General features: G+C 54.9%; 11 protein-coding genes across 11 annotated transcripts; 7 read left to right on the top strand and 4 right to left on the bottom strand.

Annotated features, from left to right (window-relative positions):
* Positions 1 to 123: 123 nt before the first annotated feature.
* CH63R_06212 (Periplasmic nitrate) lies at positions 124 to 3,338 on the bottom strand (the record flags this gene model as incomplete). Its single annotated transcript, XM_018301187.1, is given in 5 exon segments — positions 124 to 794; positions 855 to 2,644; positions 2,655 to 2,888; positions 2,978 to 3,088; positions 3,181 to 3,338. The coding sequence occupies 5 exon segments, from the start codon at positions 3,336 to 3,338 to the stop codon at positions 124 to 126; spliced, it is 2,964 nt and encodes a 987-aa protein (XP_018159037.1).
* A 1,106-nt stretch (positions 3,339 to 4,444) lies between these two features.
* On the top strand, positions 4,445 to 5,104 carry CH63R_06211 (uncharacterized protein; the record flags this gene model as incomplete). The annotated part of the gene is made up of 1 exon (XM_018301186.1): positions 4,445 to 5,104. The coding sequence occupies one exon, from the start codon at positions 4,445 to 4,447 to the stop codon at positions 5,102 to 5,104; it is 660 nt and encodes a 219-aa protein (XP_018159036.1).
* Positions 5,105 to 5,575: 471 nt separating this feature from the next.
* CH63R_06210 (Nad-binding protein) lies at positions 5,576 to 6,391 on the top strand (the record flags this gene model as incomplete). Its single annotated transcript, XM_018301185.1, has 1 exon — positions 5,576 to 6,391. The coding sequence occupies one exon, from the start codon at positions 5,576 to 5,578 to the stop codon at positions 6,389 to 6,391; it is 816 nt and encodes a 271-aa protein (XP_018159035.1).
* A 370-nt stretch (positions 6,392 to 6,761) lies between these two features.
* CH63R_06209 (Phospholipase carboxylesterase) lies at positions 6,762 to 7,514 on the bottom strand (the record flags this gene model as incomplete). Its single annotated transcript, XM_018301184.1, has 1 exon — positions 6,762 to 7,514. One exon carries the CDS (start codon positions 7,512 to 7,514, stop codon positions 6,762 to 6,764), a length of 753 nt encoding a protein of 250 aa, XP_018159034.1.
* Positions 7,515 to 8,137: 623 nt separating this feature from the next.
* On the bottom strand, positions 8,138 to 8,446 carry CH63R_06208 (uncharacterized protein; the record flags this gene model as incomplete). Its single annotated transcript, XM_018301183.1, has 1 exon — positions 8,138 to 8,446. One exon carries the CDS (start codon positions 8,444 to 8,446, stop codon positions 8,138 to 8,140), a length of 309 nt encoding a protein of 102 aa, XP_018159033.1.
* A 2,402-nt stretch (positions 8,447 to 10,848) lies between these two features.
* Positions 10,849 to 12,321, top strand: CH63R_06207 (YkgB protein; the record flags this gene model as incomplete). The annotated part of the gene is made up of 3 exons (XM_018301182.1): positions 10,849 to 11,336; positions 11,451 to 11,916; positions 11,980 to 12,321. The coding sequence occupies 3 exons, from the start codon at positions 10,849 to 10,851 to the stop codon at positions 12,319 to 12,321; spliced, it is 1,296 nt and encodes a 431-aa protein (XP_018159032.1).
* A 171-nt stretch (positions 12,322 to 12,492) lies between these two features.
* CH63R_06206 (acetyltransferase) lies at positions 12,493 to 13,134 on the bottom strand (the record flags this gene model as incomplete). The annotated part of the gene is made up of 1 exon (XM_018301181.1): positions 12,493 to 13,134. The coding sequence occupies one exon, from the start codon at positions 13,132 to 13,134 to the stop codon at positions 12,493 to 12,495; it is 642 nt and encodes a 213-aa protein (XP_018159031.1).
* Positions 13,135 to 14,440: 1,306 nt separating this feature from the next.
* Positions 14,441 to 15,227, top strand: CH63R_06205 (Tat pathway signal sequence; the record flags this gene model as incomplete). The annotated part of the gene is made up of 2 exons (XM_018301180.1): positions 14,441 to 14,675; positions 14,743 to 15,227. The coding sequence occupies 2 exons, from the start codon at positions 14,441 to 14,443 to the stop codon at positions 15,225 to 15,227; spliced, it is 720 nt and encodes a 239-aa protein (XP_018159030.1).
* Positions 15,228 to 16,542: 1,315 nt separating this feature from the next.
* CH63R_06204 (Carboxypeptidase cpdS) lies at positions 16,543 to 18,425 on the top strand (the record flags this gene model as incomplete). The annotated part of the gene is made up of 4 exons (XM_018301179.1): positions 16,543 to 16,720; positions 16,774 to 16,936; positions 17,055 to 18,211; positions 18,277 to 18,425. 4 exons carry the CDS (start codon positions 16,543 to 16,545, stop codon positions 18,423 to 18,425), a joined length of 1,647 nt encoding a protein of 548 aa, XP_018159029.1.
* Positions 18,426 to 18,689: 264 nt separating this feature from the next.
* Positions 18,690 to 19,049, top strand: CH63R_06203 (uncharacterized protein; the record flags this gene model as incomplete). The annotated part of the gene is made up of 1 exon (XM_018301178.1): positions 18,690 to 19,049. One exon carries the CDS (start codon positions 18,690 to 18,692, stop codon positions 19,047 to 19,049), a length of 360 nt encoding a protein of 119 aa, XP_018159028.1.
* A 2,553-nt stretch (positions 19,050 to 21,602) lies between these two features.
* On the top strand, positions 21,603 to 22,430 carry CH63R_06202 (Short chain dehydrogenase reductase family; the record flags this gene model as incomplete). Its single annotated transcript, XM_018301177.1, has 1 exon — positions 21,603 to 22,430. One exon carries the CDS (start codon positions 21,603 to 21,605, stop codon positions 22,428 to 22,430), a length of 828 nt encoding a protein of 275 aa, XP_018159027.1.
* Between the last annotated feature and the right edge of the window lie 448 nt (positions 22,431 to 22,878).

Genomic DNA, 22,878 nt, shown 5'->3' with positions numbered 1-22,878 from the left:
TTGTCAAATTACTAAATATCGGTTCAATTGTAATGGGGACAAATACAATCGAGAACGTGGACGGCATTATGACTTTATATGTATCATGATCTTGGTCTCAGACCAGAGCGCTTCCTGCTCCATTCAGTCTCGGACGAGCATCGGCACCAGCAAAGTCTGAGGCGCCCTGACCTTGATCTGCTGGTTGGCCCAGGACTGCATACGATGCATGCTCTCCTGCCCGAACTTGACGGCATCGAAGAACTCCGCGTCCCAGCACGCCTGGCTCACGGGGATCAGCGCGTTCAGGCCGCCCTCGATGTGCGAGAGGTAAATGTGCAGGCCCTGCAACGCCTCCATGACCTCGTACGGGCCTCTATGCGCGGCGTCGTCGCCGACGGCCGGGAAGAGGGCCTCCCGCAGCGTCGCCGCCTTGCGGCTGCCGCGCCGGACGTCCTCGCCGAACTTGTCGACCTGCCCGCCGAGTTTTCTCTCGACGTCCTCCGCGATCCGGCGCATGACGCGGATGCCGCCCTCTATCTCGACGTCATGGATAAGGTCAGGGAGCAGATCGGTGTAGATCTCGGAGAGCTGCTTGATGCCCTCGTACGTTTCGCCGAGCCAGGACTCGAGGTGGCGTTTCCGCCTCGACTGGTCGCCCGCCGCCGCCGTCATATCGGCTCCTTTGCTCGAGCACGACGCCTTTGCGGCGGACTGCTGCTCGGGGTACTGTGGCCTTTCGGACGCTTCAATCTTGTCGATGCGGACGGCGCCAGACTTGAACATTGGCTGTTTGGAGATGGGATCCCAGCGTTCTATCACGACAAGACGTCAGCTTCGATTGTCGGGGAATAGGGGGGTGCAGAACAACATACCGACAGTTAGTTCGTTGGCCGCTCTCGACTTCCCATCTTTGGCATCCCAGTAGCCGAAATGGAACGGCACAAACACCTGGCCGACCGAGATCCCGCCTACTTTGACCTTTAGCTCAATGGCTCCACGCCTCGATCTGACAACGACATCGTCCCCGGTCTGGAGACCCATCTCCGCGGCGTCCTCCCGGGAGACGCGCACTTCCGGCTCCGGACACGCGTCCTGGAGCTTCTTGGACCTGCCCGTTTTCGTTCTCGTGTGGAACTGGAACTTGTTGCGGCCCGTCGAGAGCCGTAAGGGGTACTCCTCGTCCGGCTCCTCCATGGACGGAATGTAGTGGCAGGACTTGAGGATCGCGCGACCCGCCGGGTTCAGCGCCGCGTAGTCGGCCTTGGAGTACGGGGCCCCGGTCTCCAGGTCGTGCCCGAAGCTCTCGCAGACGTCGATGTCGGTGAAGAACCGGGCATCGCCGAACAGCCGCTCGGCGCCCTGCGGGTTGGCCTCGTTGCACGGCCACTGGATGCCGGAGCCCCCGGTCAGCTTCTCGTACGACAGGCCGCTGTAGTCGCACGGGCGGCCGCGCGAGAGCTTCTGCCAGGCGCCGAACACCTCCTCCGGGGTCTTGTACGGGAGGAGGAGGTCGCCGTCCTTGTCCCTGAAGTCCATGCGGCGCCCGTAGTCGAGGAAGATGTCGAGGTCCGACCTCGCCTCCCCCGGGGGCTCCACGGCTTTGTGCGAGAGGTGGACGGTGCGGTCGACGTTGGTGAAGCAGCCCGTCTTCTCGCCCCACTGCGCCGCGGGGAGCACCACGTCGGCGATGGCGGCCGTCTCCGTCATGAAGATGTCCTGGCAGACGACGAACAGCCCCGGGTCCGTGAGGAGCCTCCTCACGCGCGGCAGGTTGGGCAGGCTGACGAGCGGGTTCGTGCCCGAGATCCACATCATCCGGACGGAGCCGTTCTCGATGTAGCTCAGCAGGTTCTGCACGTGCGTCGGCTCGTTCCAGTGCGGCACCCTGACCGGGTCGATGTTCCACAGGTCCGCGAGCTCCTGCATGTGGACGGGGTTCATGTGGTTCCGGAAGCCGGGGAACTCGCCGTCGCACCCGGCCTCGCGGTTGTTCTGCGCCGTCGGCTGCCCGTTCATTTGCAGGACGCCGCTGCCGGGCTTGCCGATCAGGCCCCGGAGGAGGTTGACGTTGTTAATCTGGCACGCGCTCGCCGTCGCCTGGTTGGACTGGTAGACGCCCTGCAGCGCCGTCGACAAGAGGCTCTCGGACTGGCCGATAATCGCGGCGGCCTCTTCCAGGTGCCGAGCCGGCACGCCGGAGATCTGCTCGACCTTGTCCGGGGTGTAGTCCGCGACGGTCTTCTCGAGCTGCTCGAGCCCGATGACGTGTTTCGAGACGAAGTCCTTGTTGATCCAGCCGTGCTTGAACATGAGGTGCTGGATGCCGTTCAGGACGGCCAGGTTGGTTCCGATCTTGGGGGCGAGGTGGACCGTTGCCCTCCTCGCGGTATCGGATATGCGCGGGTCCACGACGATGACCTTCGGCGGGTTGGGCCCGTCCAGGCGGTCGAGCATCCGTGACCAGAGCACCGTCTGCGTGGCTGCGACGTTGTGACCGACCAGGAACAGGCAGTCGGTGTAGTCTATGTCTGTATACGATCCCGGCTGGCCGTCCGAGCCGAACGATTCTCTCATGGATGCTGCTGCTGTTGCGGTACACAGACGAGTGTTTCCATCCCTTAGGGCTGTCAGCAAGGCCCATGGTCTCCAGAAGCTAAGTGGTCTGGACTTACATATGCAGCGTCGAGAGGCCAGCCTTACCGACCACCGCCAGAGCATAGTACTCCTCCAGGAACAGCTGACCCGATGTGTAGAAGGCTATGCTATGGCTCGTGAGGCGTTCGATGAGGTCCTTTGAGCGCTGCACGATCAGCTCCATTGCCTCATCCCAGGTGGCCCGCTCAAGTTTGCCATTGCGACGGATTAGAGGATGTGTGAGGCGGTCCGCGTGGTGTATGGACTTCCACCTAGACGGGAAAAACGGCTTTTGGTCAGCGATCAAACCAGAAAACAGCCCACAGGTTGCTGTGGTTGCTGTTCGGGACGGCCGGCCTACCCGTGCAAGCCCTTGGGCCCAAGCCTCCCCTTGTTGACGCGGTCCGTCGCACGTCCACGGACACCCACCACCTTGCCGTCCTTGACGCCGATGTCTAGACCGCAGCCGTTGCTTCGAAGTTGCGGATACGCGGTCAGCTTGCACATGTCCGCTTGTCGGGACTGGACAGAGGTTCTCGCGGGAAGAAGAAGACAGAGACACACCTACAAAGCACGCATGCGCTCTGAACCCATTTGTCCGGCTCGTCGTCGCATTCTATGTCGACCCGGGTAGGCCACTCATGCTTGTACGGGGTTCTCGGGCCCCATACATCCTCGATGGGGTCGCGCGACTGCTGGTGAATAGGCGCGTGTGACGCCATGCTGTTGTCTCAATCTATGTACCCAATTCCGTGCCTTCAGTCTTGTCGTGAAAGGTCAGAATTATGTTGAAGACTGACTGTCCAAGCGTATTCTGCTCGTTATACCAAGTGTGATGCTAGATGTACAATCCCGGGGCACACACCAAGAAGCATGAACGAAAATGTGGGGGAGGGGGGAAGACATGAATGGGTAACGGAACGAGTATGCTGGACGTCCATGGTTCCGCTCCGCCGTTCCACAAAAGGTGTAAACAAGCCCGGGATGCAAACGTAAAAAAGTAGTTATTTCCTCGTTACCATGTAGCTGGGATACCTTCAAGCCCGGATGGAGGTCCTGGTTATGCAATACTGACGTCAAGCAAGGACACGATAGTTGGCGGCGACCCCAATCAAACAAGTGCTGTTACTAAGAAGCCCCGGCCCTTTGTGCTAGTCCTCTGGGGCCGGATCGCGCCGCGGACGGGGCAGATTCAGCATCTCCGGCGCTGGCCTCGGCAAGTGCATCCCGGCTGCTGTTCAGAAAACCGGATTTGAAGAGCAGCTGTGCAGTCGGACTGTGTCTTCTCTGAGCTTGCACGACTCATGACACGGACTTTTGGCGGGGTGTTTGGTCCGGCGGGCGGATGTGGGCCCTCCGGTGTGGCATCGGAGCCGGCGCCGTGTCTGTTGGGGGATAATTTCTTCCCCTGTAAACACGCCGAGGACGGAGCCGAAGCCGGAGTGGGCTCCGTTGCCTTTTGTTTGGTAAGCTGGTCGGATACGACGGGCATCTACGGAGCACACAGTACTTGTTTGCGCCCGGAAACGGGTAAACGTGAATAGCCGACGATATGAGACAGTTTGGTTCCACAGAAAACCAACAGGCAGCAGCGGTGTTGTTGCAGGCAGACATCTGCTTTTGAGGAAACAATTCCCCCGTTGTTATTGATATCCTTTGCAACTAGACCTCGGTTCTTATTCTGGGACACAAGGGCACACCGAGGCCAATCAAAGAGTTGTTGAACTGATCAATAACAATATGAGTGGGGTGGTGCTGCTAAGCCACCGTCTCCCTCCCCGCTCTAGCCTGTCTGAGCACATCTGATACATTCTTCAGGGCATCCGAGATGGAGACGAACATCACCCCTCTCAATCAAGACAATGACGCTGCTCTCTTCACACTCCCATGGGAGATCAGAGAGCGCATCTACGAGTACTACCTCTCCTTCGACCACCAAGACTTTGGCTCCACCCTCCGGCCCCTACACGTCTACTTCGAGCAAGGGAACTACACGAAGCCGCTGCCTTCCTTGATACTGACGTGTAAGCGCGCCTACCGGGAGCTGCACAAGCAGGTCCACGCCGACGCCGTCATGCGCGTCCATTCCCAGGGTTTCGGCGACCGGCGCATCGGCTTCGCCGTCCACGGCACCCTGCGCTTCGAGCGTCTCCGCCGACTGTACGTTCTCATCGCCATGGAGTACCCGAACTGGAACCGTTGGCTGGCCATATTTGCCGAGGTGGCACGGCGTTCCAGAGACCTGGTCGAGCTCGTCATCGACTGGGAGCCGAGGCCGGCTGTCCCGAACCTGAAGGGGTGGGAAGTCAAGTTTAACGAGAAGAAGTATGACGAGTTCTTTGGACACCTGTCGGAGCTTCGCAACCTCGAAGTCATCCGGTTCTATGGGGAGCTTCCGGTAGGTTGGAGGGATAGGTTCGAGAAGGAAACATCGGCGAGGCTTATGTGCTACCCGTTCAAATGGTGGAAAGAACAGGGGTTAGAGTAGTCGAGTAGGCTAGGATAGTAGTTTTATGGATGTCGTGAACCCAACAGTCTTGATGCACATATAGCCACAAAACCCATGATACAAATTGCTACTTACCCATACTTCGTTCTGGCCAACCCGCGTCAAATGCCAAGTCTTTGACCGAATCTTAAGCCGCAGGGCGCGAGCCTGACACGTTTTATGGGTCCCAAGATGGTTTGGCCGAGGTAAATCTCAACTTGCTACAACGCCCTAGGGCGGTGATCATTCACTTTGTTTGCCCCTTAAGATGGAGGTAGACGCTTGTTCCACCGTCTTGTAAATACTAAAAAAACGGTCCAATGGCAGAACGCCCTCTGCCACAAACAACCAACTCGAGTTTTCAAGCCCCAACAACGAAGAACACAAGACGCTCCTCCCAAGAGAGCCAAGGGTTACAACCAGGAGACTATGCGTGTAGGTTTTCTGGGGCTGGGAGTGATGGGCACGCCCATGGCCCTGAACCTCGCTCGCAGATTCCCCATCACAGTCTGGAACCGCAGCCCATCGAAGTATCCGCCGTTTACAAAGCACGGCGCAAACATCGGCGAAAGTCCGGCAGCGGTGGCACGGCAATCCGAAGTCATCTTCACGATGCTGTTCGACGGACCGGCCCTGACATCGATCTTGGACGACGAAACTTTCACAGCGGCCCTCCGCGGGAAGACTCTCATTAACACAAGCTCCGTCATCGTGGACACCAGCGAACGTGTCGCAGACCAGGTCCGGAAAGCCGGGGGCCACTTCGTCGAGATGCCGGTCAGCGGCAGCAAGATCCCCGCCGAGCAGGGCAAGCTGGTGGGGTTGATGGCCGGCGACCCGGCTGCGGCGGAGAGGGTGCGGCCGTTCGTGGAACCCCTGACGTCCGCCGCCGTGTACTGCGGGCCCGTGGGCTACGGCCTCAAGACCAAGTATGCGGTCAACCTGTTTCTGAACAACCTCACCGCCGGGCTAGCAGAGTCGTTCAGCCTGGCCCGCGCGCAGGGGCTCGACCTGGAGGCCTTTGGCAAGGTGCTCGACGCCGGGCCGATGGCTTCGGCCTACTCCAAGATCAAAGTCGCCAAGCTTCTCAACGGCGACTGGTCGCCGCAGGCGTCCGTCAAGGATTGTTTCAACAGCACGCAGCTCATCGTCGAGGCCGCGAGGCAGGCAAACGTGAGGGCGCCGTTTGCGGAGCTGTGTGGTGCCGTGTATGGGGAGGCGAAGGATGTTGGTCTGAGCGAGGAGGACATGATAGCTGTGTACAAAGTTTTCCAAGAGAAAAGGTAGACACCATTCACACAAGCTGCCAGACCGCCTATGGGATGCTGGTTGACGTATGTATGATCCACGTCTCGGTGCCTGATACCTGATACCTGTCACGACAGCTCCACCTTGATTCCTTGGAGGCAGCAACGACGCAAATATCGGTGCTCTATTCTGTATATTGACATCTTTGCTCGTTTCGTCGGTGTGATACAGGGTGAAGTTTGGAAAACCCACCTGCAGCGTAACCATCTCACCACATTCTGACTTAAGACATATCGAACTTCCATCCTGAAAGCGTGAGGTCGTTTTCAAAGATGGGTGCCACTGAGATACACACTCAAAGACGACCCCTTACGATTTGAGGGTTTCCATCCTTGATAGGCTTTGCAACTCATCCCAGTTGAGACTCCAAGAATTTGACAGCATCATCCATACCGGCCGGTGAATTAAACCAGTGCCCTCCATTCAGATACTCTTTCCATTCTACTTGGGCACCGAATCCAAGTAACGTATCTCTCAGAACACGACCATTCGCAACCAGTACGAGCGGATCATCGACACAATGTTCGAGCAGCACGGGAGTCTGACGCAACAGAACGTTGCCTTCCGGAACGTTTTGCAGCCCCAAGACCGCCCGCGTCTCCGCCAGAGTTCTCCCAGGAAACGGCATGCGGCAAGAGAAGCCGAGAAAAGCCCCCAATCTGTCTTCTCCTTGGGGAAGATCGAGGTTGAGGAGAGTGTGGACGCCGGTTGCCGCCCCCTGGCTGATGCCCGCGAGGACAATGCGACTCCACCTGCCCTCCAGCAGTCGAGCCTCGGAGGCGATGATCTCTCGTATGCCGGCGACACTCTCCCTCAACCCCTCGGTCTGGATCCCTTCGCGTTCGGAGAAGTCAGACACGTTCCATATGTCGAACCACTGCGACACCGCACCGCCGGGGAACGCCGCCGACTGCCCTACTTTCGCCTGGGGAAACACCCAGCGGAACGAAGGGAACGCGTCCGCGAGGGTGCGGTTCCGAGAGTCTCGGGAATACACCAACGACGCCGCAAAGTTTTGCGCGTTGTCGCCACGCCCATGGAGGAAGACCACCGTATGCGTGTGTGGCTCCGAGGGTTGGACGACGATTGTCGAATAAGACATGGTGTCCTGGTTGTCTCCAAATCGGCAATACTTTTTCGTGATGTTCAAGTCAAAGATTGTGCTCGGAAAACAATTTGACCCAGTGCTTCTTTGTACTCCCTAGGCTGCAGGGCCTGCATTGCTGCCTAATTTGCTGACAACACAATGTCTCAAGGACCAACTAGCCAGTATGCCACACAAAGATGGCCGATATCAGTGCGACATTCCTCCCTCTATCAATGATAAACTTTGCAAGCTTTCCACAGGATGATTTTAATATAATTTGCGACAGTGTTCTCCGAGCCTAGAATCAAACGTTACTCCTTGTTCAGTGCGTTGTTCAGATATAGCAATATGCAGATTGGTACTTGTTGCTTGTCAAGCTTTCTGTGACCGGACAGAGCACAATTGAGTTCTCGACGTCTTATTGAAAATACTCTGGGAAGAATCTCAATTCCATTAAAAGAAAAACTAAAAACTAAAAAAAAAAAAAAAAAAGACTAGAAAACTACATCGTCGGAAACCGGTAGCAGCCACAAAACTGGGAAGTCTTGGGAGCTCCTAGTGGACTACTGCGAGAGACATTTCTTGTGTGTGTACACTTTGATCATTCCTAGCCCGTATGACGCAGTGATTAACATGAATCAAATCGCCGGACGATACATCCAGTTCTTGATCCTGTTCCTTATGCGGTGATGGTCGTCGACAGAGCCTTGGCTGCTCGAGCTTGCCCGGCGCGGCGGCGGATGGCTGACAACGTTGGTCAACTCGGAACCCCCGGAAGGTGTTCGCGTAATCATGACTCTGTTCTTGAAGTCTGTTTCACAAGTATCAGCTTCGTTTCGATATGGGGTCATTGTTCGGGGCAACGGACTTGTTGAGTCGTATCTTCGGGGGTCCTCGAGGACGGCAAAGAACTTGGCTTGCGCCCTCTCACTAGGTGTCGGTGCCATAATTGCCCCGTGCTTGATTAGGATAAGGCAAGGTTCACTTTTATCTTCAGTTGTGGATTGTCGACCGCAGCTGATGGATGCAAGACGATGTTTAGGTGAAGTGAAATCGTCCACCAAACGCCGCAGAAAGAGGGGTAGCTCAACCTTTATGTTGCCCGAAGACCAAGAGAACAGCACGGCTCCAACGGCTTAACGAGGGGAAACAGAGTTCATCTCCAACCCATCCGATTCGTTCATACCATTAAGTGTGTTTCAATCATCCGCGATTGGATTGGATCTCTGCTGTGGAAGCAGCATCAGAAGGAGGGGTAGCCCACCGCCGTCGCACACCAGCGTAACGACTCATGTCATGATGGTCAGCATCCTCAAAGAACCTTGCTGATTACTTATTGGTAGCCGATGTCCGACCGGGAGTCTATTGTGTGAGAAACAAGAAGCTTGAATCAAACTGGAGGGGTGGAAGAGCCCAGGCTGGATTCTCATCAGCCCCTAGAGACGTTTGGCTCTACTCGTGATTTGGGGTGCAGTATCGTCTTACGTCTTGAGCCAATGTCTTATGGGATCCCATTAGTCTGGTCTGTATCCGTGGGAAATGGGCCTAAAAAAGGAAGAGCCGCGCGCAGAAGGTACGTTCAGTAAAACACCCGGCTTTGGTCTTATGACGACATCAGATTCAAATTGCAATTGCTTCTGGGGAGCGGTTTTAACGATGTTGAAACAGGACTTCGAATGCTCTCAACATATCGCTGCCGTGTTGTCTAGTTCAGGTCGGCGGACGTCAAAAGTGACTCTGGGATGATTCGTGTCTCAAGAAAAGACGGACAACGTACAAGTTTGACGTTTGATATGTTCGAGTAACAAACCTCTAATTGTTGAACACGACAATCACGTACCAAGGACGGAACTTCTACATTTAAAGTTACGTACCTGGTGGTTTTGGCGGAAGGCTTCCCCTGTTGACTCGTTATCCGCCATGGCCGGATTATGATCGAAGGTTAAACTGTGACTGCCGGTCTTTCCGGACTTTAGCAGGCCTGGGAGGTGGCTAGCAGTCAGCGAGCTTTTCGTCGCTATTGGTCTTTTCCAAGTCAGCCCCTGTCACCACCATCCTAGACCAAGAGTCCAAGACGTGGGTAATCGCGCAGTTTGAAACCGAGCGGGCTATGAGAATGATGGGCATCAATTAGGGAGGTTATCCGTCATTATGCTACGTTTATACTGGCCGAGACATAAGTTGAGGGGAGTAAGTACGCTATGTTCAGCAAAGTCAGAGCAGGTAACACTTAAACATCCAAGAAGGCATCAAGTTCTAGAGACCAATTGCTTTGACATTTTTGTTTCTGAAAAAGGAACAACACCGGTCCATTATTACCCCATTTCAAACCCATGGTTCCCATCGTTCACTCCATATATCGTGGCTGCCAGAATTACTACGTTGAGCAAACCTGTAAACTTAGTTGTCGTATCCCATCGAGTGGGATACCGGTATGTGTTTTGAGTAGATCTGTCAACTTGACCGTCGTATCCCACCGGGTGGGATAATTACCCACTATCTGAGTTGTTGGATGTAGATACCCTATCAAACCTTCTTCTGGAACTGCGGATAGCATTTATGCCTCGGGTTAGATAAATGATTTGGTGTATTACGTGAGACTGCCATCATTTAAAAATGTATTCGTAGCGATGATAACAGTCCATTCATCCCTTGACCACTTTCTGGCTTTGCCACTTTGCCAGAGTCAACCTTGCTCCACCACTCTGTGATCGAGTATGTTTCTGCAACACAATGCTATAAGTGTCTATTGATACTGACTATGGCCAGAAGAGAAAGCAGTCGACAGCATGTTTCGCCGATGCAAGCGTTGAGATAAATGAATGCCAGTGCCATAAAGCGGGGTTCCATGTCGTTAACGATAGTATGGTGCAATGGATGGGACATAATTCATCAGGCCTCTAACTGCAGCCTTGAGAACTACAGAACAATTGCTCCCAAGAGAACATTCGCGGGGTGGCAACTCAAAAGCTGCCAAAAGCCCAAGCTTCGCTTCACTAACCAAGCTTTACATCGTACAACCTTGGCCTCGATCGTCCCAAGATCCAGTCCTCCACACTCTGGCTCACCCCTTCCAGAATGAAGCCGGATGTGCCATGAAAGCGTGCGAATTCCCCAACCTTATCCGATGCCCCTGCCAAACACTCAACCAGCTGCACCGGCACATCGCGCCTTGACTTGTCACGCGGGCTAGCGCGATCCCCAGGTCCCACGCCAACGGTATTTAACCAGAAGTCTTTTTGATTAATAGGTGGGAAATTCCTCAACGTCGTCCAGGGTCATCCCAACCCCGCACGGAAAACAAATGGGCGAGTGGCTTGGCGGATGACCAGGGGTGACATTTCCGACCATGTCCTCCGAGGTCAATAAAGACGCGTCGTCGCCATCGCGGCAACGGAGGAGACGGGATCTGGTAACTCTGTCATTGCTTTTTGAAGCACCGTCATTCGTTATGTTGGGATTCGACAAGCTCCCTGCCGCCTGGCTTCTGGCGATGATGTCGGCCGCGCCGGTGACATCGACGCTCCTCTACGCTGCCTCCCACGTCGGAACCGTGACGACTCTGGACCTCCAGACCTCGGAAGCCGGGACGACGCTGAAAGCGATTGCCTCGACCACGGCGTGCGCGGCGAACCCGTCGTGGCTCACTCTCGACCAGTCCAAGTCCCTCCTGTACTGCGCGGACAGAGGCCTCACGAATCCCAACGGCACTCTTGTTTCTTTTCAAAAGACCGAGAACGGAACCCTTATACCCCTAGACAGTCTCCCGACCATCAAGGGAGCGGTCAGCTCAGTTGTGTATGGTAAAAATGGCGGAGGCATTGCCCTGGCCTCTTAGTAAGTCCTGCACTTAGCCCCCTGAAGTATTTCCCTTGGCGTGCAGCGAAATATTGGAATAACCCAGTTCTGGCCAAGTCACCGTCAACCGATCAACTAACCGACCTATTCCAGCCCGGCGTCGTCATTCGAGGTCTTCTCTGTCGAGGATCCGACCGACATCAAGAGGTTGCAGTCTTGGACCTACACACTGGACCAGGCCGGCCCCAAACCGCCGCAGAACGCCCCGCATCCCCACGAAGCCATCCTGGACCCCACGGGGCAGTACGTCCTGGTGCCGGATCTGGGAGCCGACCTCGTGCGGGTCTTCTTCATCGACCAGGACTCGTACCAGCTGACGCCCGTCGCGCCTCTGAGCGTGGCGGCGGGCAGCGGTCCCAGACACGCCAGGTTCCTCGTCACCGAGGAGAAGAAGACATATTTCTTCGTGCTGGCCGAGCTCGACAACATCGTCACCACGTACGAGGTCAAGTACGGCTGCAACAGGACCCTGAGCTTCGAGGAAGTCTTCTCGGTCGGGACTCACGGGCCGGACAACACCGTCCCGGCTGGTGCTGCCGCCGCTGAGATTCACATCTCGGTGAGTGAAACCTCTCTTTGAGAAGTTGTATATTTTTGGGGGACGGTAACTGATTTGGCATAGCCTGACTCTGAGTACCTGATTGTCTCCTCGCGCAACGTCAGCCTTTTCAACATTCCCAACTTCGACCCCAACAACAGCACCGAGATCCGGTCCGACGCCATCATCAGCTTCAAAATCGACCACCAGACCGGCCATCTCAACTTCACCCAGATCTTCCCCTCAGGCGGCAGGTTCCCGCGTCAGTTTTCCATCAACAAGGCCGGCACCCAGCTTGCTGTCGGTCTCCAGCAGGACGGACGTGCGGTGATCATTGACCGCGACGTCAGCACTGGTCTCCTGAAGGGCTTTGCCGCCGACATCTCGATTGCGGGAGAGGTTGTCTGCGTAATCTTTGACGAATGAGTTACAGGCACCCATGGAAACTGACTTCGTCCTGAGGAAAACGGAAAGAAACGTCCACTTTTGGGATCGAAGATGGTTTGACTACATAATTAAATCGATTGTCAACACACCGAGATACAACTCGGGCCTACACATCGCTAGCCTTTGGAATGACTTGTCAGACGATGGCTGTCAAAGAAGCCATTTGCCCTCGGCCTGCATCTTCTCTTTCGCTCGCTTCCAGTGTCCTGTGTCGAACTTCCATACCCAGACTTCTTGATTGGCATCGTAACTTGCTTGGTGTCTCCCCTCGAGATCGGCCAGGCCCGCCGCCCGCATGAGCGCTCGCCACGGTTCATTATTGTCGCCTGTTTCGGCCCGGAAAAGCTCGCAGCCAAGCTCGACGAGAGCGTACTCTACCAACACGCTGACCAGCTCCAAACCGTAGCCTCTCCGCCAGTGACCGTGGTCGATGATGATTCCAAAGTCTGTCATGTACTTGTCGCCCGGCGAGAGAGTCGTCTCCGAGAGGAACTCGACGGGGTCTACGGACTCGAACGTGTTGTAACCTCCGTATCCGATGAGCTGGCCCGTCTCTCGGAGGATGACGACCATGAAAGCGTTCTTTCCTTTGGCAGTGAACTCGGCGAATTTGCCGATGCGGGTACGGAGTCTTTCGATCGTGAGATTGTTTTCGGGTTCCCCGAAAGGGAAATTCCCCGGGTTTGTCATGAGGCTGTGAAAAGCGTTCGCGTCCGAATCCGTAGCGGTCCGTACGATGAGCCTCGGGGATAAGATCTCATACGCCGGGCGGGCGAACTGGGAAGACGCCATTGTGGTCGGGACTTGAAGCGTAGGATGATATCGACCCGTCTTCAGTTGTTGCGTGTACGATGCGCCCAATGACAGAAACGGCTCTCTTGCTGTGGTAATCAAGCATTTGAACTGGCTTTACAAAAAGACAGATGTTGAATACTTAAGTTTGTGAGAACCCTTGCATGATCCTGCCTTACAACCCCACAGTCTTGCATGCCATTGTTGGTTTGTTGGTTCTGTCTGACGCGGTTTCGGCCAGTCGAGAGCTATCAGTCTGACGACCTTCCCGTTTGGTCAAGCACTCAGGCGTAGCCAAGGAGGAGTCAGCCTACTTATCGAAAAATCGGTGACTCACAGAGCACATAATGGTCAGGCATTTTGGACTACTGTCACGTAAGTCCGGGTTGATACATGCGGGCAAGGCCGCGAGGGCAGGAGAGTGCATGGGCCGAACAGCATGGTTGACATGCAGCTCTACGAAGTGCCTGAGAGCGGTACTTATAGCTTCGAACTGGAATGATTGATAGCAACCTAGCCTTTGTGTGAGCACGAACAGCTTATATCAGCACGTTGCTCATTGGAGCCAGACTCTGTGCCAGGGCTGCGGCAGTTTCCGGAACCAAGCCAAGGCGGTCCCTTTGGAACCCGGGAAGACGTCAATTTGATGTTGTACATGGAGCTCTTCCCAGTATCCTTGGCGTTTCGGCCTGGCCTGCACACAGGAGTAGCCGTCGATCGGCCTCCGCCATACCTGCACGGCTTCCCGCGGCCCGGTGCAACCCAAAAGGCCAAGCGCACGATCGACAGGCAAAGTCGACACCCGGAAACGCGGGCACCGCATGTGAGACAGAAGCCGGTGGCTATGTCTTCGATAACTTCGTCCATGCCCACATGGTACGGATGATTGTTAGTGGCTTGAAGCGGTCAGGTGAACGTTGTCAACTTACAAGTTTGGGGGGGGCATGTGCCGCGCGAGTCAGCATCGCGTTTTTCATCAATTCAACGGTGGAGTAAGAGGATCCCAAGCTGCGCATCTATGCCCGAAAGAAGGAAATGTAATTTGATATAACAAGACCCTGCCTGTTGCGAGTCGCGACGGCGGGACTTGCTTGTGAGGGCCAAAACTGTTTGAAATTGGGCGATCGCCGCTTGCTTCTTTGCTTCTTCTCCCCAGGCCCTCCCCAAACTCATCAAACGCTCAAAAAAACATCGGGACCCTCTTCGTCAACCTGCCATCCGACTCTTCGTTTCTCTTCCCCGAAGGTCCACAGACCACATAGCTTATCTTCAGTATCTGGTCCGCTCAATAGAGCAAACCCCTGTAATGTCGTCATGGCTGTACAAACCGCAACAGTACGCTCAAATCAACAGCGGGGATGAGGCTGGCGAGGAGACACAGACAAGAGAGTCGCGGCTAGGAAGATACTGGCGGTGCAGCAAGATTCATTTATTCTACGCGATCCTCCTCATCGCGGTAGCTGCCGTCAGCAGACATACTTCTCCGGGCAGCACTCAACAAGAATATTATGGAGATGAGCCAGTCAAGACAGAACTTCGCTGTAAGTGGCAGGCCGTCCGATTGTCACCCTCAAAAACGTGATTCAGGCCGCTGACATCCCAAAATAGTATCCACTGTACCCAGAACCTTTGAGCTGGACCTGGACTACGCCATGCCCCCTTCTGTAAAGGTCGATGAAGCGTGGGCATCCATCTTTCCCAAAGAAGGCGGCTTCTTTCAACATCCAAAGCTGGCCCCCCACAAGAGCTGCATAGCTGTTTTCCACCAACTCCACTGCCTCGACATGATCCGGCAGGCCCTATACGAGGCACGACCCGACTTCGCAAACCAAGCTTACAACGCCTCTCGCCCGGCAGACCCTCGCCCGGAGCATGATGCGGCACATGACCATAACCACTCCCACGACATGTATCACATCGGCCACTGCTTTGATCTCGTTCGTCAGTCGATCATGTGCAAACCCGACCTGACGATCGAAGTAGGGGATCCTGCGGTCAGCGGCGTGACGGGGTTTGGCACTGAGCACCAGTGCGTCAATTGGCAACAGTTAATGGACTGGATGAGGGATAATGAACAAAGTTCGTTCTACTGACGATCGGGCTGGGAATTGCGCTCAGCAGGTATGTGTACGAAAATAGTTCAACGTGAAGCTTGAGATCTCGCTACAGGCCTTGGATAGTCGGAGCCGCCATGTGTCAACATCTTCACTATCGATGGCGAGATGGACTCGTCATGGGCTCAATCAAACCCCGCTCTATCGATTAATTGACTTTCCCTTCGCATGCATGTCGGCCAGTCTAATGAGCAGTGAAACTTTCATGGCTTCAAAGTTCGATCTAAGGACGTGGGCTAATCAATCACGGAAATCACGGCACTGAAGATGACCACATTCAGTTTCCATCTCAGAACCTCCTCCATTACGTAGGAACAAGCCCATGCTTTTCTTCTCCTTCCTCGAACCCCAGGGGACATTGTCGATGAAATTCTGGTAATTCTCTGCCCTGCTAGTGCACGAAATCATTCTGTGGCGAAGCCAAGCCGCCGTGATTGATCCCACCGGGAACCCAACGCATAAGCTACATCCGATCTGCCTTATCAAACGGGTTACTCTGTTCGTCCCGTGTCTTCCAAGCTTATTTTGTCGACGCCATGTCTTTTTATGCTCAAAGCTGAGGGACGACGAATCAGAGCCAGTTCCCGCGGGGTTGATCACTCCAGGCCGCCATGAACATGTCGCTTGGCACAAGGTTGTATTGCCCCTCGTATGGGATTCAAGGTTTTATTGACCATGCATGCTTCTGGACCCCAATGGCACCGTTGTAACGGTTGGTTCGGTTGTTTTGGGGGAAACCTTGAGATCCCAGCATGATGCCGACCTGGATTCGCCGGGACACAGGTAGCATCACAGCCGCCGCGGATATGTTTTCCCAAACTCATCTATTTAGGCAAGACTGTGATACAGGGGTACATCAATGGCAATCAGATCAACGAGCTTTTCGGCGAGGATAGGTCTACCACAACTTCTTTAAACTAGGCCTCATCTGATATTCCATAGGTGAATCGCTAAGCCGATCCGGTGCTGCCGATAATCAAATTGCAGGACCATTTCATGGGCCGTTCAGCGCGCAACAGTATGACCTAAACTCGCCCTCCTTCCTGCCCATGGTCAGTCAAGCTTTCAGGTGGAGGACAGAAACCAAAATAGACGACCACGGTACTTTTGCTTGATTGACTTTACAATGGAATTTCCCGCCGGCACACCGGAAAAAAGTAGCTGATGCCGTCTAGCTTCAACGGCGATCCAAATTGTTTATCAACGGCACTCTACCCCCGTGCGTGCGAACTCCCTCACCCGCAATAGTTCTGTCTCTCGTTACGCCGAACAAAGAGAACCAATGACGCCCAGCATGTCAATTCGCTTATGGCTTTTGGCTTTATTGCCAATCTCTGTTTTGGCCGGTTGGCGGGTTGATGGTTATAACCCAGTTAAGCAACTTGCGGAAGAGAGACATGGCCCAGTCCGGCGTAACATACATCGACGCCAGAGCACTGACACATATCAACACCTGAACGACAAGACTGAGAGTACACTCAAAGTTCAGTCATCTTCCATTCTGCATTCGCTCACTATCTCGCAGAATATCTCGTGAACGGGACGTCCATCCCACTCGTGGACTGGGACCTCGGGGAATCGTATGCTGGTTTGATGCCCATATCGAAGGAATCCAACGAGACACGCCAGCTTTTCTTTTGGTACTTCCCTAGTTCCAACAAGCAGGCGTCTGACGAAGTTACCATCTGGTATGGCCCCCGAGTCACTTCAGTCCTCGAGAGCGACGTCACAATTGCACTGCTAGCAATGGAAGAACAGATAGCACTACAACCGTTCTGATTCGATTTGATTGCTGACATCTTTTAGGCTGAACGGAGGCCCGGGGTGCAGTTCCTTCATCGGCCTCGTTCAGGAGAATGGCCCATTCACTTGGTTCCCGTCCGCCTACCGTCCTGTCTACAACATCTATAGCTGGTCGCAGCTATCTAACATTCTCTACATTGACCAGCCTGCTGGCACTGGATTCTCTGTCGGCTCCCCGAACGCCACGACGGAGGAGGAGATCGCCCAGCAGTTCCTGGGCTTCTACCACAACTGGATGGAGACCTTTGGAACCAAGGGGCGCAAGACTCACCTCACCGGCGAGAGCTACGCAGGCCACTACATCCCCTACATCGGCGATGCCATGATCAAGTCCAACCAGTCGGCCGACTACAACCTCTCCGGCGCCCTAATGTTCAGCCCGTACATCAGGTCAGTGCCAGGAGATTTCCAGCAGCATGCGGTGACGCTACCTTTTGTGGACGAGTATAACAACGTCATGGGGCTCTATCCTGGCGTCGCAGACTATTACGACCGCATCAAGGCCGCCGACGAGGACTGCGGCTACGCCGAGATGCGCGAGAAGCATTTCACGTTCCCCCCCTCAGGACTGTTCCCGGCCGGCAACGAAAGCGACGCGTGCCGTATCTCCCACATCGTTTACGAGGGCCTCGCGCAAATCAGCCCCTGCGCCAACATCTACCACATCTCTCAGGGCTGCCCCAACCCCTCGGACCCGCTCCTATGGGCCGACGCCGGCGACAACGCCAGCGTCCCCCTCAGCTTCGACAAGAAAACCTGGCACGGATACCTCAACATCCCCGAGATGCGTGAGGCCCTTCACATCCCCGTCGGCCAAAGGGACTGGCAGGAGTGCACCGACGAAAACCCCTTCGGGCCCGGGGGCGACCGGAGCGCTGATCCATTCGCGTCAGGCGCCCTCACGCGCGTCATCGAGCACACGAACAACTTCATCATCGCCAGCGGCAACCTCGACTACCGCGTGCCGACCAACGGCACGCTGATGGTGTTGCAGAACATGACCTGGAACGGGGGCCAGGGCTTCGACGAGTTCCCGTCCAAGGCCTTCTTCCTCCCCGCGGCGTACAGTGACCTGTCATCTCAGAGCGCTGCAGGGAAGATCGGAGACTGGGTCGAGCAGCGGGGGTTGACATTCGCTCGTGTCTTCACCGCCGGACACGGTAAGCTCCGCGGATATGAACTGTCTCTTGACTGCTATAGAACAAGCTGACAATGGATGGTATAGAGCTTCCGCGATATGCCCAGGGAGGAGGATATCGTCTGTTAGAACGTCTTCTCAACCGAGTGCCTGACTTGACCAACGACGCCATGTTCTCTGCCCTTCCGGGTGACTTTTCGGGTGCCAATACCACCCATGGCTCTACATCCAGTTGAAAGCCGCGTAAACCGCTGATGCTTCTGTATAACGATCTGACTGTGCCGGACTTAGACGGGTGTTTGGAACGCGCCCTGCCGCAATAGGAACCCACAAGAGACTGCGTTATCAACCCTTAGATCATCACTTGTAGAGGTATTTAGAGATAGTTGTAGGTAGCTGCCGGGGTCGACTGCACGAATACAAATCCTACCTGGCAACACCTGCTCGTCTGACATTGTCTCCTTTACACCCACCCCTTTCGAGGGAGTCTCATTGGATAGATGACAGCTCACAAGTTTAAATTTATCGTCAAAGAAGAGATCAATAGGGTGGATGTCAAATTCTTCGCTCAAGTGGCGAAGCTTCTCGATGAGCATGGTCTAGGTGATGTCTTTGGGATTAGGGACTTGAAGAACTACAACACCGATCTGAACGTTGAGGTCACTGAGAACAACGCGAACTTAATGTTGCCTTGCGGAAGCATTGACGAAGACAGGCTCATTATCACGGTCTGGAAGCTCGGACTTCAGGAGGACGACAGCTGCAACTGCATGTCCTACTGCTTCAAGGAGGACAACAAGCATTTGTGGTGTACTTTCCAGGCGTTAAGCAACACTTACAAGTGTGAGGATGGATGGTGATTCGGACTAACTTCCGGCCCGCGCCGTCTGACTTGACAGGCCCGAGTCGGAGTCATTCCTTCTCACCCATCCGCTGTGCATCCTAACTTCTTCTCCAAAGCATCCAGATCGCGATGGGAGATGCTCTATCTTTCCTGCAAAAGGTCAGCGTATGTGACGCTGAATCCCTTGTGCGAGATGTCGACTTTCCAGCTATGCAAGCAGGGCCACTTTATCGTTTGTCGTTTGATTTAGACTCCGCAAGAAAATCAGAACAACGCGAGGAAATAATTTCCTGATATATCGACGGCCTGCAACAAGCCATATCAAGTGAGGGGGATTGTTTCCGTCAGATTCACAACAGCGAAGGAAGGCCGATTGCATTCTGTGGCTGGACTGTAGACCGACAACAGCAGAAAGAACCGGGAATGGGCATTCAAACGCAACAAACGAACAGACCTGAGAAACAATGTCCCCAAGCCTTAAATGTGGCAACTTGGTGCCAGCTTTTCAGCAGCTTGAGAACAGAAAAGAAACGCGTTTTAGTAGCCCTTGGGGTTGTACACCGTAGGTAGATGGACATCAACTTGATGTTCAAACTAACTTTCTACAGGCCTTACATTTGTATTAGTCAATCCAAACTACCAGCGTTGCGGGTTAGGCTTACAGCTTCTACGATGGTTTTGCGAGGAGACCGATAAGCATAGTAGATGCGCCTATGTATTGGCTTCCCCTGAAGGCGTACCCTTATACAAACGGTTCGGGTTTGAAGTCGTTGGTACAATTCACACACCTGAGGGTTATGTCACTAGTATGCTTCGAAAGCGACGAGAAAGCTTATAGGCCACTAAGGCGTTCATAAGAGATTTAGTATGGAGGTTTGAGACTGAAAAGTTGATAGACGTTGCTCTAGCTGGACACCTCCAAGATCCACTCAAAAACGAAACCGAAACCAAAACCAAAAACATACAACACCAGGTATTCGCTGGTCGTCACCGACCCAACTACTAATCCGGCCCTCACTGGCTTATCTTTGGGAGAGCGGACGGGATCCCGAGTTCTCCAGTGGGTATGGTCGTATGTGACAATTTGTGACTGTTTTGTTACCTATACAGGTCAGTTTGCTACACACGCTGTGAGCTTCGATTTACCCAGCGTGGTCTAGAGATCAAGACTGCATTTGCAAGGGGACGAGATCAGAAAGCTCAAAACGTCGACAATGCAAATACGCTGATTTTCTCTGATAATGACTCGGTCGATTCAACAGGCGCAATGAATGAATAGTGTGTGCAGACATTTCTCTTGGTACAGGGTAGTCACCACGAACTCGTCCGCCGGCCCCACATCGCCCCGCGGCCGTGAACATGGGCCGGCTGACCATAACGAGGGAGCCGCCGTCGAGAAGCTTCTGTCCCGTTATTTCCATCCGGACAGTCGCCTGTCTAGGTCAGCAGTGGTTCCGGTGACGTTGAGTCCTGCCCCGAAAATATGTTGGTTGATCGTGCGATGAAGCATCCCAAAAAGTGCTGACACTATGCAACAGAAGACAATGATGCCGATCAAGGCCTATGTTACACAGTGAAATCAGCCACCAACTCAGTCCTTGTTTTATTTAAAACATACCATCTCTGTCGTAATCCTTGAGCATCCAGAGGTGTTGCCATAGCATGCCCTCCGTGCTACGTACGAGACGGACCGAGCATATGTAAGAGAGTATTGCAGCCCAACTCCTTTGTTTCATCACTCTCGCCGAAACTGCTTCATTGCTGGCTCGGTTTCTATGAAACATACGCTACGTCAGTATCTCCGAGACAAGACCAACAACAATGCATCGATGACACCGGCGACTAAACAATGGCGCCAAGTCTCCGGATTCGACAAACCATTACACGGTCGCTAGTCGCGGAACGCCCTGCGCGCCAATTAGTTCTCTCTAGAACGAGAGGAAATTTATGGCCAGCGTATGAGAAAGACCAGACGACGTGGGGGGTATCTGTCGTTCTAGTGCCGCTTCCATGTTCGGCGCAGCCCCTCGCCGATGCCGCACTGCCGCCCGCCTCCGGAACCCCACTGCGCGGGATACGCGGGAGATTCGTCCGTTCGGCGTCCGAAACCGAAGCCGAGACTCGCCGCGCAAACAGAACCATGAGGCGGTTCGCAGAATTCGGGAGATCGTGAGGAATTGATCAGATGGACGGAACGACACGGGCGAATGATCCGCCCCTTCATGGGAACAATGTCGCGGAGCCAGATCTCATCCGTCCGTCACGGAGGAGACGACTCCCTACACATATCGATGTATATAAACTACACGCCTGCTTAGAAGTTGCTGCGAGACAACATGCGATAGCCAGAGATCTCGTCAGTAGACCATCGCAAATTCCCCTCGCGGATGTTCGTTCAAGCCCAGAGACTCGCCGAACTGCATAACCCGCTGCTGATCACTCACTTCACCCATCGTGAGCATCTCCAAGTTTTCTTCAACCTCATTTCGGACCAACCTATACTCCACCCGGGACAACACATACCGTCGCCCAATACAAACCCTCACCTCAATTCAAATTTCAAACAGCAATGGCCCCTCACACTTACAAGTATCTAAACAAACTCGCCCAGAAACGGGTCCTGGTCATCGGCGGCTCCTCCGGCCTAGGCTACGCCGCCGCAGAAGCCTCCATCGAACACGGCGCCGCCGTCATCCTCGCCAGCTCCTCCCCCGCAAAGCTCGCCTCGGCCGCCGCCCGTCTCCGCGACTCCCACCCCGCTTCCCAGGTTCCCTCCTCGCCCATCCCGGCGCCCGCCATCGCCACCTTCGCTATCGACCTCGCCGACCTCGACAACCTCACCGCCAACCTCACGACCCTCCTAGACGCGGCCACGGACGGCGGCGCCTCCAAGCTGGACCACATCATATACACTGCTGACGCCGCGTCCCCGCTCCCGCCCTTGTCCGAGACGGCGCCGCGTCACATCACATCCGCCCTCTCCCTCCGCGCCCACGCCCCCCTCCTCCTCGCCTCCGTCCTGGAAGCCGCGCCGGGGAAGTACATATTCTCCTCACCGGACGCCTCCGTGACCTTCACCAACGGCTCGAGCTCCCACCGCCCAATGCCCGGCTGGGCCGTCGCTGACGCCGCCGCCGCCGCGACCGAGGGTCTCGTGCGGGGGTTGGCGTGCGCCCTCGCGCCGCTGCGCGTGAACCTCGTCTCGTCGGGACCCGTGACGACAGAGCTGCTCCGCTCGCTGCCCGAAGAGACGGCCGAGCTATTCCGGGCGAAGTGCCTGACGGGTCGGTTGGGGAGGCCTGAAGACGTGGCGGAGGCGTACTTGTATTTGATGAAGGACGGATTCATTTCTGGATCAACCATCTTTACCGAGGGCGGTCGGATACTGTCATCGTGAGGGTGGTGAGCGTTATTCAGTAAAAGAGCTTACTGAATATTCTCTTCCCGGCACCTCGGCCTTCACGGAACGGGCCAGAAGAACGATTGAAAAACGTCTCTGTTTTTTGGCGGAATCCGTCCGCAGATGCCTTGTTATGTACATTTTGACCACCCCCGAAACTCCAAGTCGGAAGTGTCCTCCTAGTTCATCGCCGAATACAATACTACATCAACCCAGCCCGCCCCCTTCTGATCTCTTCCCCCAGTAATGGTTTGGGTACGGGCCGACTAATACAAAGGCTCGGATTGCACGTGCCTCGGCCACTTCCTTATGGTCCTCAAACCGAACCCGTCTGGAGACGCTCGAGTTCGTCATCGGAGAGCGTAGAATAAGAATAGCTTTCCTAGGAGCCAGACACCCCGAAAAGAGTCCCGCCGACGCGTTACATCTGCCTTGGTTGCATGTC

Source organism: Colletotrichum higginsianum, chromosome 4 (assembly GCF_001672515.1).
Source record: "Colletotrichum higginsianum IMI 349063 chromosome 4, whole genome shotgun sequence".
Classification (NCBI taxonomy): Eukaryota; Fungi; Ascomycota; class Sordariomycetes; order Glomerellales; family Glomerellaceae; genus Colletotrichum; species Colletotrichum higginsianum.
Note: the sequence above shows the minus strand (reverse complement) of the source record. Positions and strands in the feature narration are given on the sequence as shown.